The 17,025-nt window shown below is 45.6% G+C and overlaps 1 protein-coding gene across 7 annotated transcripts in view; it reads right to left on the bottom strand.

Annotated features, from left to right (window-relative positions):
• TDP1 (tyrosyl-DNA phosphodiesterase 1) overlaps positions 1–17,025 on the bottom strand; it is a 91,766-nt gene that overhangs the window by 10,367 nt on the left and 64,374 nt on the right. For all 7 annotated transcript variants that reach the window (XM_040477981.1, XM_040477978.1, XM_040477980.1 and 4 more), the window contains exon 14: positions 10,513–10,615. In XM_040477981.1, the coding sequence (XP_040333915.1) occupies positions 10,513–10,615 (103 nt within the window). The remainder of the gene's footprint in view (positions 1–10,512; positions 10,616–17,025) is intronic.

The raw sequence follows: 17,025 nt of genomic DNA, 5'->3' as shown, positions 1-17,025 counted from the left end.
AAGGCTTTGTAGCAAAGATTACAGCTGGGCCTTGAGAAATTGGTCTAATTTTGATAAACAAAGAGATGGCAAGAAAGAACATCAAGGGAGACCGGCATAACTCAAGGCAGAGCTGGAAAAGCATACCCCAGCCACGTGAGGGGGATGGGGAGTGAATAACCTAATGCACAGGGAGAAGACTGAGGAACACTGGAGAGAACCAGACTCGTCAATGTTTTGAACGGGAAGCAGTATGGACATGTGTGGCTCGTACCTATTTAACTGGGCCCAACCCCATGCCACGGTGACTCAGGATATCCGGGCATGTGGGCCAAGTCTGAGCCATTGGCGGGGAGACCATCCTTCTGTTGGGGAGCTCATTTGGTAAGATGGGAGCCTTGAGCTGCTGGGGGCTCTCACGTATTTCAAAATTAACTCTGATAATATGGCCCCAAACCCCTGGATTCAGCTGTTCCTGAAGCAACGGACTCACTCTCTGTGTTTGCCTTTTTTCTTACACTGTTTTAGTCGATTATCTGTCACTTACAAACCAAAGCATCACAGGACCCCAGTTAAAGAGCGTGGTCCTTACTCTAACATACAGTGAGGAGTTGCAGGGTTTTGAACTGTGAAGTTCCAATATAAATGCAGCCGAGCACAGATGAGAACAGACCCAACTGGGAACTGTGAGAGCCAGAAGACTGAGAGCGGCTGCTACGCCACCGGGAGATGGATTAGTGCACGGTAATGTGGATACAAATATCAAGCATCGTAACAAAAGCTGAGACACAAACGAGGGGAGTTCGGGAGAGTGAGGTCAGTGGAAAGAGAAGGAAATGGATTTGAAAGAGACTGAAGGAAAAGCCAATAAAAAATCAGGGACATACGAGGGCAGAGGAGGAAGCGGGCAGGGAGACCAAGGACACTTGGAAAGGGACACTGCAGCCTGCCCCTCACCCACACTTCCACCCCGCAGAGGGCTGCTGGGCCATCTGCACAACAGTCACACTGGCATCCCTCTTCACAGCTTACCTTCAACAAGTTCTGGACCTTAATCTATTCTTCTGCATTATCACTTACTTGCTGTGTGACTCTAGGTAAATTACTTAACCTTTCTGGGCATGAGTTTCCTCAGCTACTAAATGGTATGTTGAGAGTAAGTTATTCAGAACAGTGACTGGCACATGGATATAAATTAGTACAGGAAGTATATTCAGGGTGCTCTTGTGATGATATTACTCCTATTTTACAGGGGAGGAAGTACATTTGGAGGTTAAATAGGCGCCCAAGGCCATTCATCTATTAAGTCGTAAGGCTAGAAATCAAACCCTGACTTACTGATTCTTAGCCTTCTGTTCTTCAACTAAGCAAACAAATGGTCTCACATTCCCCACCAGAAGCCACAACAAAAGAATTCCTTGAAAATTTACGAGGTTATATTAAAGCAGGCCAAATCAAGATGCACCAAATTCTGGAAACCCTGGTTCTTGACATTTTTGAAAAGGGGCCAGAGTTTGGGAAATGAGGTCAATTTAATGACTATGAAGTACTTTACGTGGAGTTTTACATAAAACAACTTCCCTCTTCTCTGGCTCCTGGTCTATTCCTGTTATTTTCAAACAAATCATGGCAAAGCACTGAGAATCTTTATGGTCTGGCCCAGATCTGATGCCCCAACAGGTTTTGGCACATGCTTCCATCCGTGGTGTCTTACTTCACATAGAAGAAGCTTTGAGCCATCCATGTCTGACAGGGAGCAATATGTTTTTTTCCTGAATGCCATTTCTGATCCAAATTCTAGGGTATTACAGGGGGGAAAAAAAAAAGAAGTACCACTTTTCCCTTCAATCTGGATGTCAAATAATTTGAGGCTGTCTTCTAATTATCATTATTTATATATCAGAGTGATATCACTTGGCGTTTTATAAAACAGAGGAAGGCACCCTCCCAGGCACAGATACTTAAAAGACACTTAAGACAATGTATTTATAAAACACCAGGTGAGAGGGTGGACATCTATCACACTGGAGAAATTACTGGCTTTTGCCTTCAGCTCCGGGAGGAAAAGAACTGTTATCACCATGACGGATTAGGTTTAGAGGCTTAGCTCAATCACAGAGAACAAGAAACACGCTCAAATTTCATCTAGAGATGTCGTTTACTTTTTAGCTGCATCCAACTAGCATCCTCAAACAGTAAAACCCTATACAAGATATCAAGTTTTCCTGGGTAAAAGAGCAAGAACAGTGAACCTTCTAGAAGGTTCTTTTTAAAAAAAAATTTTCTTTTTCAACGTTTATTTATTTTTGGGACAGAGAGAGACAGAGCATGAACGGGGGAGGGGCAGAGAGAGAGGGAGACACAGAATCGGAAACAGGCTCCAGGCTCTGAGCCATCAGCCCAGAGCCTGACGCGGGGCTCGAACTCCCGGACCGCGAGATCGTGACCTGGCTGAAGTCGGACGCTTAACCGACTGCGCCACCCAGGCGCCCCAAGAAGGTTCTTAATCAAAGATGGACTAATTGACCAGGAAGCAAGTTACAGGAAGGTAGCTGTCTTGTCCTTCCTATAACGCAGTGTATGACCAAGTGCAAGTGTTTCCAGGTGGGAGCTTAGAAAAGTCTTCACGGAGGACAGTGAACCCAACAGGCCCGAGAAGGGTGGGGTTTTGACAAGCAAAGGGCTACGTCCCTGTGGTGGGGTGCAGTACAGAAGGAGGAAAGGAAGAGCATCCCGTCACCATGGGTATGAAGTCAAGATGTGGATTCACTGCATTCACCTCTGCCTTCCACCTTCTGCTGAACTGCTTGGGCTACATGCTGACACGGCTACTGCTGACTGCCAGGCACGGTTTCAACAGGTTACGGGCAATTAGCTCTCGATTCTCAAACGATGCTACAAGTTCGTTACTGCACTGTCCCCACCTCACACGGAGGAAAAGGAGGCCTATGGAAGTAACAGGTCCAAAGCCTAACAGTTGGCAAGCAGAACTCCAACTCCACTGTCACTCTGGCTCCTCTAACACCGTGCGCTCCTAGAGAGTTCCTCTGCTTGATCCTTGGGATTTCTCCAACCTGTTCTTCTTTGCTCTCTTTCCACATTATTTCAGTTTCTAATGGAGGCAAACAGTGGCGCGGGATCAGTCAACTAGTAAGTGGCAGTGTGCCACCAGTGCCACAGCTTACCTCACCCATCCACCAACAAGCACTCACGGGTGCCCGGAGCCCTGGGTGTGTGTGGGGGGGGGGGGGAAGGGGAGAGAACGGAGGCCGGGAGGCATGCTGCTCCAGGTGACAGTGGGCCGTGGTGTCACACGAAGGATGTCGTCTCGTGGGCCAAGAGGAGACACTGCAGATTTAACATCAGAGGAACACAGACCCCGGCAGGGGCACAAGGAGCTTCAGAAGTGAAGCCGTAGCCAAGATGGGGAGCAAGGGGACAGACGGAATCAGTCCAGAGAAGATGACAAGGACCTGTAGCAGCAGGCGGCAAAACTCTTGCTAGGGCAGAAGGGACAGGCTGTGGCATCTGGGCAAGGACAGGAGAGGAGGAGAAGAATGCCAGAATGGGGCTTTACTGGCTCAGTGGGAGAACACTAAAGCTTAGGAAAAAACTCCACCTGAAACGGTGTTGACCAGCTGTGGCCCCTTGGGAAACCCTTAGTCCCAGCCTCAACAGACAGCAGGTGGGCAGAAGCGGTGTGGGAGGGGAGGAAGCTAAGAAGGTGGCTCCTGTGCATTTCATTAGTTCTTCCAGCCAGGCCACAGTCCTAGGAGAGCAAATACTTGTGGCATTTACCAATTCTGGCAACAAAAAGACAATAAAATAGTTTAACCAGAACAGAAAAGAGAGACTTGAAGACAAAGTTCCTGTGGATTTGACTGAAGCATTTTTGACTCTGATGACAGAAAAGAGAACCTGCCATCTTGGGGGCAAATGAATCTAGGGCTCAGGAGGGGCCGGGATGCCCCTCAGCGCTAAGGCAAGTGCAGGAAAGCTCAGGCTACCTTTGTCTGGAGGAAACCAACTTGGATATCGATCTGGGGTTCTCAGATGGTCATGCACATTATTTGCAGAGATCAGGAGCAGCTTGCTGCAGTCACAAAGTGTCAGGCAGGTTCAAGCCCAGGACGAGTTAGCACCTGACAAAGTAGGTGCTTAATAAACACCAAAATGTATGAAGTCCGTAACAGAAAACTTGGATCTCCTGGATGTACTGAAGGATGCCTTAAGATCTGGAATACAGCTACCAATCTTGGAAATTATCAGATCTTTCCTATATTCTAATTTTCTTGGACCTAAATGAATTAGTCTAATAGTTAAATACATTTAAAGGGACACCCCCCCCGCCAAATTATATACTTGATAAGTTAATATTAGATCCAAAAGAACAGTCTTTAACCACCTACTGTGTAACAACAATAGCTGAGTGCTAGGTACACAGTCAAATGTACCCTTGACATTAATCCCTAAAGCTCCTGAAAGTGTTCACAAAGGAAAAGCTGTCGACTACCTGGCTCTAATGGCAAGTTAGGTTCATCCTGAAATGATGTGTTTACTAACTCATTCATTTAAAAGCAGAAAAAAAAAATGTGAACAAATCAATGTTTGGTTACCAGAGACTTAGCTTTCAGATCAAGCCCAGAGATTTCAAATAGCATCTTTATTTTGATGAATGAAAAATGGTGGCTCTCCATCCACTACTTTGAGGCCACAGAAAATGTCCCTTCACTCAGCCAATGACTAGTTCCTGAGTGACAGGTCCTTATTTTGTGGGAAAGTGCAGAGCTGAGGTTCCTTCTAGGTGACTGCCTCAGCAGTGTCTGAGACCCTTCATTCTGTACCCAAAACTTGCCTGTTTGCAATGCTAACCTCAAGGCAGTGTTCTGGAACACAAGGATCAGGATGCCCTACTAAACAAGGACAAAAGTGGCAACTCCAGTTGCTGATAACTCAGAGACATGGGTGTTTTGGACGTGGAGCTCTGCCTAAGAAGCACAAAGATGGGCTGACCTCAAGAAACCGGATTCTGGATGATGTCCAGTTAGAGAAATGATTACAGAACTGGGTATTAAGTCTATTTGGCAAACTTGTAACGGAAAACATTAAAAGGCAGGTCCTGCTAGTACTAAAGAGGGAAACATAAGGCCTCATTTTACAACAACCTGCATTCTCATCAGGAACCATTTTGACGTTAATGGCTACAGAAATTTTGAGAACATCTATTAAATATATAGGCATTGGCATTTGTAAGTACCGCAAGGGACTCTTAAGTGTATGTATGCACATGAGCTTTAATTAGGTGAGTGATTCTACGGTGCGTTATTACTTATGAACATATCTGAACACCTATGACACACAACAGCCACTGTGCTAAATTATGTGGTTTCCGGAGCTACTGACTTCCATGTTTGTTCTCCTCACAGAAAGGACAGTGTGCCCTCCAGGAACTTAAAGGAAGTGACATCAACTAACAGATGTGCCAAGTTCTACGAGAAAGCGGCTCAGAGTCTAGTCAAGGAGACACTCAAGTATGAGCCAAGGTTCTAGAGAGCTGTGGGGTGGGGGCACCTGGGGTGGAGACTGCAGAGGCAGGGGGTATGGGGGATGTAGGGGTGCTGTTCCTGACACAGATTAAGGCTGGTGAATGAGGACATGGTGGTTATCAGGTGTCTACTTGACTGGGCCACTGGATACCAGACGACCAGTTAAACATCACTCTGGGTGTCTCTGCGGGTGTTTCTAGATGAGATTAACATCTGAATCAGTGGACTGAATAAAGAAGACTGCCCCCCCACCCCGCGGTGTGAAGGGGCATCGTCCAATGTGTTGAGTGCCCGAGTAAACAAAAAGGTCACGGAAGGGCGAATTTGCTCTGTTGGCTGGGACACAGGTCTTCCGAACTCAGTCTGGGATCGGAAGCGTTAGCTCTCCTGACCCTCAGGCTTCCACACTCAGACTGAACCATATCAACAGCTCTCCTAGGTCTCTGGCTGGCAGATGGCTGAGGCTGGGCCTTCTTAGTCTTCAAAATCATGTGAACTAATCCCTCACAATTCATCTCTTTCTATATGTATCTACACATCCTTTCGGTTCTGTTTCTCCGGAGAACCCTAACACAGACGGGCTCGACCCATAATGGAAACTCGTAGTTCCACGTGGCTGGAACATGAAGGGCCAGAGACGAGAGAAGTGGTCAGGCCCGAGGAGTCAGGAGTCAGGGCCTGAAGAGAAAAGTAGACCACGCTAAGGAATCTGGCTTCTATCTTACAAGATTCGAAGGCAGGTGACGCAATCTGATGTGTGGTCTACCAAGACATTCGGGCAGCCAGCTGGAGAGCAGCTTGGAAGCAGCCTTGGGAAGGATGACGAGAGGGTACTATGGCAGGAACTGACAGTCTCTGGTCACGGTAGCAGCAGGAATGCCAGAAGTGACCCATTATCAAGCAGCATTAAGGAAGTAGCATTAAGCACTAAGCTTGGGTGTGGAAGAGGAGTCAGAAATGACTTTGCACACTTTGAGCTAGGATGATGGGGTGAGGGTAATAGTAATCATTAATCAATTGTTTTAATAACGTAGCTTAAGTGATCAAGAGGATTTGAGGAGATCTACAAGGCCCTTATTATTCTCAGGCATCTTTTGAATAATATAATTTAAATTATCATGATTGGAAGTGTATTTTATAAGCTTCAAATTTTCTGAGAAATGGCCTGATGAGATCACTAACGCTGCTTAAAAAACTGGCAGCTTTCTATTGTCTGTATGGGACAAAGTACAATTCCAGTGGGTCCTGCCTCCCAGTCTCCTTCCAAACAGGAGTCCAACCTCAAGGCCTTGCCCCACATCCCAGCCCCTTCCCAGGCACACGGAATGGCCTGCTGCTTCTCGAACATAACATGCACTGCTCTTTCCGGCTAGAAGCATCCTCTCTCCTGACGGCAGGCTAAGCTCATACTCACTTTTCAAGACCCAGGTCAAATATGATCTTAAAGAAGCCTTCCCCGGGGCCCCCAGGTCTTTTCTCAGAGTCTTTGTATTCTGAACCCCATACACTATAGCTGTCGTCATGCACTATAATAACCTGTCTGCTTCCTGAAATTCTCCAGGAGCTTTCATGAGAATGAAGACTCCATCTTGTTCCTCTTCCTATCCCCAGGGCTACTGAACTCGCAGGCATGGGGAGCTGGTGGAGCTGAACCAAGTGACTGAATGGTCCTTCCAGGCAGCCAGAATGTTCAGTTATGAGCCTGGGATACATTCTGAGGAGGGGGCCGTGGAGATGTTGTACTAGACAGTCTCTCTTTCAGAAGCTGAGTGTCTCGTTCTGTGTTCGAATTACCCCAGCAAAATGACAAATCACCTCATGACAGAGATCTCTGGGTTACCCTCAGAGTCAAAACCGTACATGTTAATTCTGTGAAGGCCAAGCAAAGGTCTACTGGCTTTCCAGAAACTTCACATACCGGTAAGTGATATCGATGCTGTGATAGAGTAGCTTAAGGACAAAGGCTCCTATGCTGCAAAATCCCGACACGGTTTTATGCAGACTGATAAAACACACATCAACTCACTTCCGGGGGAAACCCTCTGGCAGTAGCTATCTCTGGGGTGGCTTCCTAACTCACAACATCTGCCCTTCTCTGGAAACAGGCCCACTATTGGGACAGGGTCAGGACAGTAGAGAGGCGTGAAAGGCAGACCTAAACTTGAGCTATCTATACATGCGGAACGGCCGGCAAATGAGTGGAGAAGCCACAGGGGAGGAGTTACCAAGGGCAGCAACCCAGACAGGCGGCGCACTGCGGGCGTCCCTGGTGCTGGACCGGCTCCACCCTCCCAAGTCTCCGCTGGGCCACCAATTCCATGACCTTCCCCTTCACATCTTTTCAGGAAACTGCCCCCTTCTGTGGGCTTGTGTAAGCTCAAGCTGGATGCTATCAAGAGCAAAGAAAAAGACCCAAATAACCACATTCAGCCCTTTGGGTTCTGCTCACTTAGGCCAGTTACTTCTCTCACAGGTCGTAGCACCTAGGCCACACATGGACATTTCTCAACAGAAGTGCCTTTTTAAAATGCCCTCATAGCTCAACTTGACCAGGAAGCTCCTTGGGAGGGTGAGGTCAAGCACTTCTGTGTACTGTCCACATGCCTCATTTTGGCACCTTGCCTAAATAATTTATGGTTCAGTGGAGGACACAGACAATACACCCAGAAATGTCTGATGACAAGATAGGGACAGTCTGGGGTCCTTACTAGTGTTATGTAAGAAGCCTGCTATAAAGCACTGTACTAGGATCTGTATCTCCAGACAAGCCAAGGAACTCGGACTGCTGGATAAAACCCTATCTTTTTAGTCACTACATTAATTATATGGTCACCCTGCTTGGGGCCTCACTCTTGAATATGTCGGCCTAGCATAGTAGGGGTGGAATCCATTTTTTTCTATTCTTGCCTGACAGTCTTTGTAAATAACTGAATCTATTCTACCTAAGATGTGCTATAATGGGGGCTCTTTCTTATTCCAACAGTATAGAAGAAAGAATCTAATTTGGGGATTCTAAATGACTGTGCCCAGTTTTTCCTCTATTAGCTGGGTCTAATGTACAGTCAGAAACTGAATCAGAAGTAAAATTAGAAGCTTAGAAGGGTCTAGAGGACCTAAAGCACAATATACTTCTTTCCCACTACCATTTTCATGATGAGGAATTGAGTCAGAATAGTTAGAAACAACTACAATTTTCCAAATGCGGACAACAAAAGCCAAACAAAAGGGACCTGGAACTTATTCCATTGCTTAAATTATTACTGGGAGATAATCTTGGCCTTAGTTCAAAGCTACAGTCACTAAGTCACACCAAATTACTGCCTATTATCACTCTAGTGTGTGAATTTACTACTTCCTGTGATAATGCTGAAACATCACAGGAGGGATCAGTGAGAGACTGAGGGCTGGAATCCGGACAGCTGTGGAACCCTTGGGAAGTCACATCCTTGTCTACAGAAAAAGGGGAACCATCTGCCTCCAGGGATACGGAGGGGAGTCTTCAGTTGGAAGCACTGTCAGGATCTGCTCTGACTCTGCAGGAAAGCAACAAGATGTGCTAGAATCTTGTATTACCCTCTGGAGAGGCCTATTTGACAGTCTTGTAGCAAAACCCCTCCGAGCTGGAGAAGAAAAGGATGGATAAAGACTGACGAAGGAGGAAAGAGGGAGAAAAGAACTTCACTACAGCGGGGAGGGGACAGTGAGGACACTTGGGCAGGGTGGAGTGGGGATGCTTGTTCTCTGGCATGCCGTGTCACATAGATCTGGATTGAAGCCTGAGAACAAGCAGGCAGTGCTCCTTCACTGAATCTTCTGGTCTAGTCACGTGGTTTACGATGGCGCTGCATCATACGTATGTTTATCGTAAGCTCAAGTATAGCAGGTGGCGAAAAAAGAAAACAAGCATTGGCCATCTTGTCATGTGGGCAGTTCCGACTGCATTCCACCAAGTATGTGAGGGGTGAGACGGTGGTCTTGGGGTCTGTATGCCCCTTACAGTGAGAAGGTCTCTCTGGGCCAAAGGTGATTTTAATATTTAGAAATCAGGGCCCGTGCGACCAGTTCTGACGTGAAAACCAGCCACCTGTCTGGTGTTCAGCTGCAGAAACAGAGCTGTTCCAGGCTGGGAGATAAGCTGGCTGTGCTGGACACCTTGAGAGAGTCACAGCTTCCAACACGGTGTGTTTCAGGGGGGCTTACCAGTTAGTCTGATTGCACAGGTCCTGTGACCCCCTGAATTCCTACTCGAGTAGCTGTTGTGAGCCTCCTAGCCTCCCGACTCGGGCTCTTGACACTCCCCTAACCTGGGATACCCTGCCTGCTCCTCTCCCTAAGTATCCGTCAACCTTCCTCAAGCCTTCCAGCGTCCAAAGACCTCCTCCAAAGGAACGTCTTGTTCTTGGCTGAGTCATCCCTTTGGTGACCTGTCACTACCGCCTTGTAACACATCTTCACGTTATGGTTCGCAATATTTAAATATTGTGATTAACTGGGGCGCCTGGATGGCTCAGTGGTTAGGTGACCGATTTCGGCTCAGGTCATGATCTCACAGTTTGTGAATTCGAGCCCCACGTCGGGCTCTGTGCTGACAGCTCAGAGCCTGGCTCTGTGCTGACAGCTCAGAGCCTGGAGCCTGCTTCGGATTCTGTGCCTTCCCCTTTCTCTACCCCTCCCCTGCTCATGCTGTGTCTCTCTCGGCCTCTCAATAACAAATAAACATTTTTAAAAAGTTTAAAAATAAAATAAATACATACACATACATACTGTGATTAACTTTTACCCAAACCAATTACCCTCAGTCTCTCACCAGGTACACTCCGCAGAGCAGCAATCTTGCTGCACCCAGAATAGTGAATGCTAAACGTATGTGTCAGCACAGGCTTAGGCTAGAACCCCGGCCTCAGGTCACCGGGACCAAAGGAAGAGAACATACACACCCGACCTGTTCCACATGCGACCACTCAGGCAGTTTCAAGCGTGAACTTACAAATGCTGATGGCAAGAAAAGGACCCCAAGCTCATAGGAACGGATCATCAGCTGGGCACCATTCTTCTCTAATGCTCCCCAGGCGGCCTTGGACAGATTCGCGCTGCAGGGACAAAGACACAGAAAGGGCTGACTCGATGAGGTATTTCAGTGCAGGTCAAACTTTCGCAGCTGCAAGACCCTGGTCAAAAACACAGATAGCTGCAATCACATTCACTCAGTGTTTGGCAGAATAATGCGTTTTTTTAGAAATGGAATGTTAAATCCTGCCGTGCTATAATCCCCAAGATGTATCTAATCAATTTGGGATAGCTTCATCCTCATCTGCATTTTCCCCCGAGGACAGCTATTAAAATGATCAGCCTTTCTTAGATTATTTTTTCCCCCTGTCCAAAGGCCTTTCTTTCCATGACTCTGGTGTAGCCAGGGTGCCTGACTGTGTTACATAACAAAGAGGCATGTAAGAAAAAATCACGTCAATATAATCTTACATAACATCTTACGCTTCACACTCCTTTTTTCTGCCTTTAGTTTGGGGCAGGAAGTGCTCATTTCTACTTTCAATCTAAAGAAAACAACTGAGGGTACCTGATTGGCATCTGTATCCACATAGTAATGGTGTGTTCAGAATCATGTTTTATACGGGCAGAGAGTGGTGGGTATGCCTAAAATCACAGGATGCAGCGGAAGTGAGCCTTGGAAGTGACCAGAGAGAAGGTGCCAAGATGCCATCAGGATGCTCGGAACAGACCTAAGCTCTGCAGCATCTTCCCTAGAAACATGCTCTCCTGCACCAAACCAGGCCGAGGACTCTCACTTACCACTCACTGTAAACCCATCATCAACGGGTTCTTCCTCAACAAGCCTCACCCAAATTCTACTTTAAGAATATGGAATATTCTCAGCTATTCAGACCCTTAGAGTCTGACTTCATGGAAAACAGAATTATTTCAAGATTCATTCACTGGGGCATCAAGTATTCTTCTAAAGCAAGCCATAATAGGAAATCAGAGAGTCAAAGAGAAACAGTTACCAAGTAAGGTGAAAAGTGTCATCTCTGTTGAAGGTCCTATGGAAACAGAGAAGGACTACGGAAATCAGAGCTAAGAAAACCGTTAAAACAATTAAGCTAACAAAGTATATGGACAGACATCCCTACCTTCTTTAATGGACCATACTGAGAACAAGAAACTATACTTTGATGCTCAAGGGCCACGATCATGAATACCATGGTCTATGATGGATCATAAAGATGGAAAATGCAGGGGTCATAGGACCCTAGGAAAATGGTTTACTTTCCAAGTCCAAGATGATAGCTTGCTTTTAGGTCTCTCACCCATTAGTAAGACACGGTGACCTCCTGGGCAAAGCCACAGGTCTAATGGCACAACCAACTAGTGAGTGTGAAGTAGAAGCAGTCTCCTTTGGAATAGCTCCCCCACTTTCTATGTTAGTGCCTGACTGCTCCCTTGACTTGTAGCATCTAACCTTCACAAGCCAGAGGTACTTTCTAGCAGGCCGGTTTTCATTCTTTACTAGTCACATTTTCTTCTTGAGGGCTTATTCCAAGGTAAAGATCAATAGAGGGGCTCAGTTGCTTAAATGGCCAAATTCGGGTCAGATCATGATCTCACAGTTCGTGAGTTCAAGCCCCTCCTCAAGCTCTGTGCTGAGCCTGGAGCCTGCTTCAGATTCTGTGTCTCCCTCTCTCTGCCCCTCCTCTGGTCATGCTCTGCCTCTCTCTCAAAAACAAATAAAAACAAAAAAGGTCAAAGGAGACTATGAAGATCCCTCTTCAGATGGTTTCTTCCAATCCCTCCTTTGTATTTAGCTTCTAATAGAATTCTAAGCATCCGGAACCTTAAATTATATCCTTTATAATTGGACTGAAAGTCACTTGTAAGCTGTTGAGGTGATAAATCAATATTCCTTGAAAGAACATCTCTAATGATTTTTTTTTTTTCTTTTAAATGTCTAAATACACTCTGGATCACTGGTACCCAGGGCAGCCAGGACAAGGGGTTTTTTTCCCAAACTCTAACCCTGCCTGCAGTGTGTGTGGTGTAGACAGGTACCTCTAAGTGTCCAGCAGAAACCCAGGTATCTTGTGGGTGTCACAGGGACACCACGAGGTTGCCTATGACAAACTCTTTTGTTCCCAAAACTCCAAAGGAGTTATAACTTTTCTCTTCCATTCAGGATCTATGCCCACAACAGGTCTTGGCTTCTTGCTGTGGCCACTGCCATTACTCAAGTTCATTTCTACCTTGTTCTCTGTCCTTGTTCTTTCAGTTTTCTTCTGACTCCTACTGGATGGAGTTGCCCTCTCCCTTGTCAATGCTCAGGTTTATTTTGTTGTTGCTGGGGGTCAAATGATGCTTCATCAAAGAGGGTTGGGTTTTTCATTTACTTATATTCTTGAGGGTACGGAAGGATTCTGAAAGCTGAGGATTCTAAAGGACAGCCAAAGTTGTACTGCCCAACAGAAACTTTGCCCAAGCTGCTAAGTAAAGGTGAATCAAACTGGCTTCTGGGGGACAGGTGGGTGGCAGTCACAGTTCAACCAGAGAAGCAGAACCACTAGAGTGTGTACAAAATACATATAATTTACAGAAATTTGACTTAAGTAATTGCAGGAGCTTTTAAAGCAGTCTCTAAAGGCCATCTTTGCCCTGATGCTGGAGTTTGAAGTCTGTAGGGCTGACAGAAGTCAGGGAAGGATGGATACACAGGAAGGATGGATACACAAGCTAGAACCACAGGCAAGGAGCTAAAGCTGCGAGTAGAGACTAAAACCATGCCTATTCATGTTGCCTCTGGCACTGGGGGTGTAGGTGTCCTGCAGAAGCTGGGCCCTTCACCACGGAGCTAAATACACCAGGTGAGACCCAGGTGTTAGAGAAGCTGAAGCAGGATCCTGCAGAGGGTGCAAAAGTCACAAGTCCTGCCGTTGCTTCTTGCCAACAGAGTGAGCTGGCTCAAAAGGACAACGTGTGGGTTATAAAAAGGGCTGCTACTTCCCATCTGCCCTCCAAATCTCCAACAACAATCTCATCTGGGGCCCACCCCGACCAGAAACATACGAGGGAATTCTGGAAAAACGAAGTTCAGCCTAAGCTGAACAGACACATTGCAAACCCATGACAGGATTTGCTGCCGAGTCCCCAACTAAGTTACTCAATGGTCAGTTATTCAACTCGGCAATTTATAGACCCCTTAATGACAGAGCCCATCTGGCAGATGACCCTGCCACAGCTCATAGAACATGCCTGCTAATTAGGGACCTGATCTCAGTCCCCAATATGGAAATTTTGCCCAGCACTTAAACCTTTAAGAGTATGTTTAAACTGACAATGTGTAACAAAGTTCCTAAAGGAAAGCTCAGGAAAGCATCGGGTTCCACCCAAGATGCATGGAGAAGGCAGGCAGGCAGGCCAATGTTGAGAAAAGATCCGGGACCCCCAATCAGGAGAGAGGATTTCTGTCCTGGCTTCCCCACTAACAGCAACATGCCAAGGCGCTCTTCTTCCCAGACATTCATTTCTTGTCTCTAGAATGAGGGGGTTTTGGTCCATGAGGCCATAATCCCTTCTTGGACAACAGTCTACAATGACTAGACACGTTCACATCTAACTAGACAGCTGCCCTCCGCCTATGTATTCCAGCCAGAAAGAACCCATGATTTTCACTGGGAGGTCACTGCTGGGAGCAGTTCAGGGGAACATGCTGGGGAAACAGCCATGCAACAACGGAGAAGGGAGCAATGAAGGCGACCTCTGAGACAATCTTCAAAAGCTTAAAATTTGGTATCTCCAGTAGTATCATCTGCCACCTCCAAGCCCGGCCTCCCCACCTTCCCACGTCCAAGCATTTGGTTTGAGCGGCTCATTGAGTTTACTTTCGAGATTCAGAACTTTACTTATAGATTTTCATTTTCACTTGAAGTATTGTTGACATATCAATTTTGAGTATTACAACAGTGATTTGACAATTACATACATTACAAAATGCTCATTACAAGAAGTAGGAGTTCAGATTTTGTTAGAAGGTGTACAAAAACGTAAGGATGACTGTTATGGGAACATGTGTCCACTGAAAACATTTCTTTCATCATTAGCCCTCAATCTAGGCAGCAGCTGCAAAGAGTGCAGACAAAGCTAGCAGACTGAGCTTTTAGCAAGACATCTTAGACGACCAGGGCTGGGGGATGGGATACTTTCACAGACAGATGCAAAAAAACAGAATGTTGGCAGTAGATGTAAGAGGGGATGTGGACAGAAAGGCTGTGTGACAAGGAGAGAAAATCACAAACTCTAGCTAATGGTGCTGTCACTCCTGTCCTAAAACTCCGCAGGCAGTATGCATGTCCCCCCACCCCACGCAGGTTACCTTCTGTTTTGCATTTGTATTGCATTTTTTTCTTGTATTGCCCTTGGGCTCTGTTGCTTTCTATGTACTGAAAGAAAGTTTCACGAGTGATGTGGGAAGATACTCACTGTGAAGATTCAAGCTGTATATAGATATACATAAGGAAATAAGGTTTAATTTTGATCGACTCGGTCACATTTCCTTCTAAAAAGTCTTTCCAATTTATTTTTTTTTAATTTTTTTTTCCAACGTTTATTTATTTTTGGGACAGAGAGAGACAGCATGAACGGGCGAGGGGCAGAGAGAGAGGGAGACACAGAATCGGAAACAGGCTCCAGGCTCTGAGCCATCAGCCCAGAGCCCGACGCGGGGCTCGAACTCACGGACGGCGAGATCGAGACCTGGCTGAAGTCAGACGCTTAACCGACTGCGCCACCCGGGCGCCCCAAAAGTCTTTCCAATTTAGACCGTCACCAACAATGTAGAAGACACTCTTTTCTTAGATCCTTGAGAACACTGGATGGGTATCTATGAAAATTTTTGCTAAATAATAGGCAAAATAGATCTCATTTCAATCTGATTTTGGATTACTAGTGGTGGTCAGTATTTTTAACCATATTTATTGGACATCTAGGCTTAATTCTATGAAGTGACCATTTTAAAATTATGTTACTTGTCTTTTTTATTAGTATACAGGTATGCATTAGTTTCCTATAGCTGCCCTGCCATAAATTTAGTGACCGAAAAACAGCACAAATTTACTATCTTATACCTGTGGAGATTACAAGTCTGAAATGGGACGTGCTGGACTAAAATCAGGGCACTGGCAGGGTTGTATTTCTTCCGGAGGCTCTAGGGAAGAATTCATTTCCTCATTTTTTCCAGTTCTTAGAGGCCACCTACATTCTGTGTCTCCAATTCCTCCACCCTCAAAGGCCAACAAGGTCAGCGGTCATACTGCCTTCACTCTGGACTTCTCCCTCTTCTGCATTGGGGCGCCTCTGTGATTACACTGAACCCTTTCAGGTCACCTCCCACATGATAAGGTCAGTTGATTAGCAAACTTAATTCCATCTGCTACCTTCACAGGGTCTGGGAATTAGGGCATCTTTGAGGAGCCATTACTTTGCCTCCCAGGGCTTTTCATGTATTATAACTATGCTGCAAATGTTCTCCCAGTTTGTTAAAGTTATTTATGAAAATTCTTTATATTTCAGAAGATCTTGCTTGTTTTTCCCTTTTTGAGGAGGAGTTATCCAAGTTTGAATTTTTTCCTTTACATCTTCTGAGGATGAGGTCTTGTGTAGAAAACCTCATCCATCCTCAAAGGGTGTCTTCTGATGAAATCAATTTCTAAACTATTTTTGAAGTCCAAAAGCCCATCAATTTTTTAATGCCAAGTGCATTTTTTGTGCCAACTATTAAATCTTTGCCTACTACAATGGAATGAGAATATCCTCCAGTTTTCACAGCATAGTTTTAGCTTTCTTACTTAGGTCTATCATCTATCTGTAATTAATCTGTTTATGGCCTAAGTTAGGCCATGGCTTCAATCATTGATGATATGGCTGCATCAATATCCAAATGCCTTACCAACATTTACTGAAAACAACAACCTTCCTCCAGGTGCCTTTATCAAAAGTCTCTGATTACATCTATTTCTGGAGTCTATTCCATTGATAAGAATATCTAGTCTTATATTAACACCAGTCTTATTCCCATTTTATGCCAAATCTTCAAATCAGGTACTGTAAGTATGCTTCTTTAAAACCATCCTGGCTATTTTAGATCCTTTGTATGTATGTGTAAGTATTTTTTTCTTTTTAGTGTTTATTTTTGAGAGGGGGGGGAGTGCAAGCAGGGGAGGAGAGGAAAGAGAGGGAGACACAGAATCTGAAGCAGGCTCCAGGTTCTGAGCTATGAGCATAGAGCCCGATGTGAGGCTTGAACCCACAAACCGTGAGATCATGACCTGAGCCGAAGTTGGACGCTTAACTGACTGAACCACCCAGTTGCCCCAATATACATGTAAATTTTGTATCAGCTTGTTCTTCTCTAAAATTCTTCTGCCACTTCTAAACACCTTGCATATTCAAATTTTAGAATCAGCTTGTTGATTTTTTACAAAAACTCTGCTGGGATTTT

This window comes from Herpailurus yagouaroundi, unplaced genomic scaffold, assembly GCF_014898765.1.
Source record: "Herpailurus yagouaroundi ecotype Mexico unplaced genomic scaffold, PumYag 141, whole genome shotgun sequence".
NCBI classification, from domain to species: domain Eukaryota; kingdom Metazoa; phylum Chordata; class Mammalia; order Carnivora; family Felidae; genus Herpailurus; species Herpailurus yagouaroundi.
Note: the sequence above shows the minus strand (reverse complement) of the source record. Positions and strands in the feature narration are given on the sequence as shown.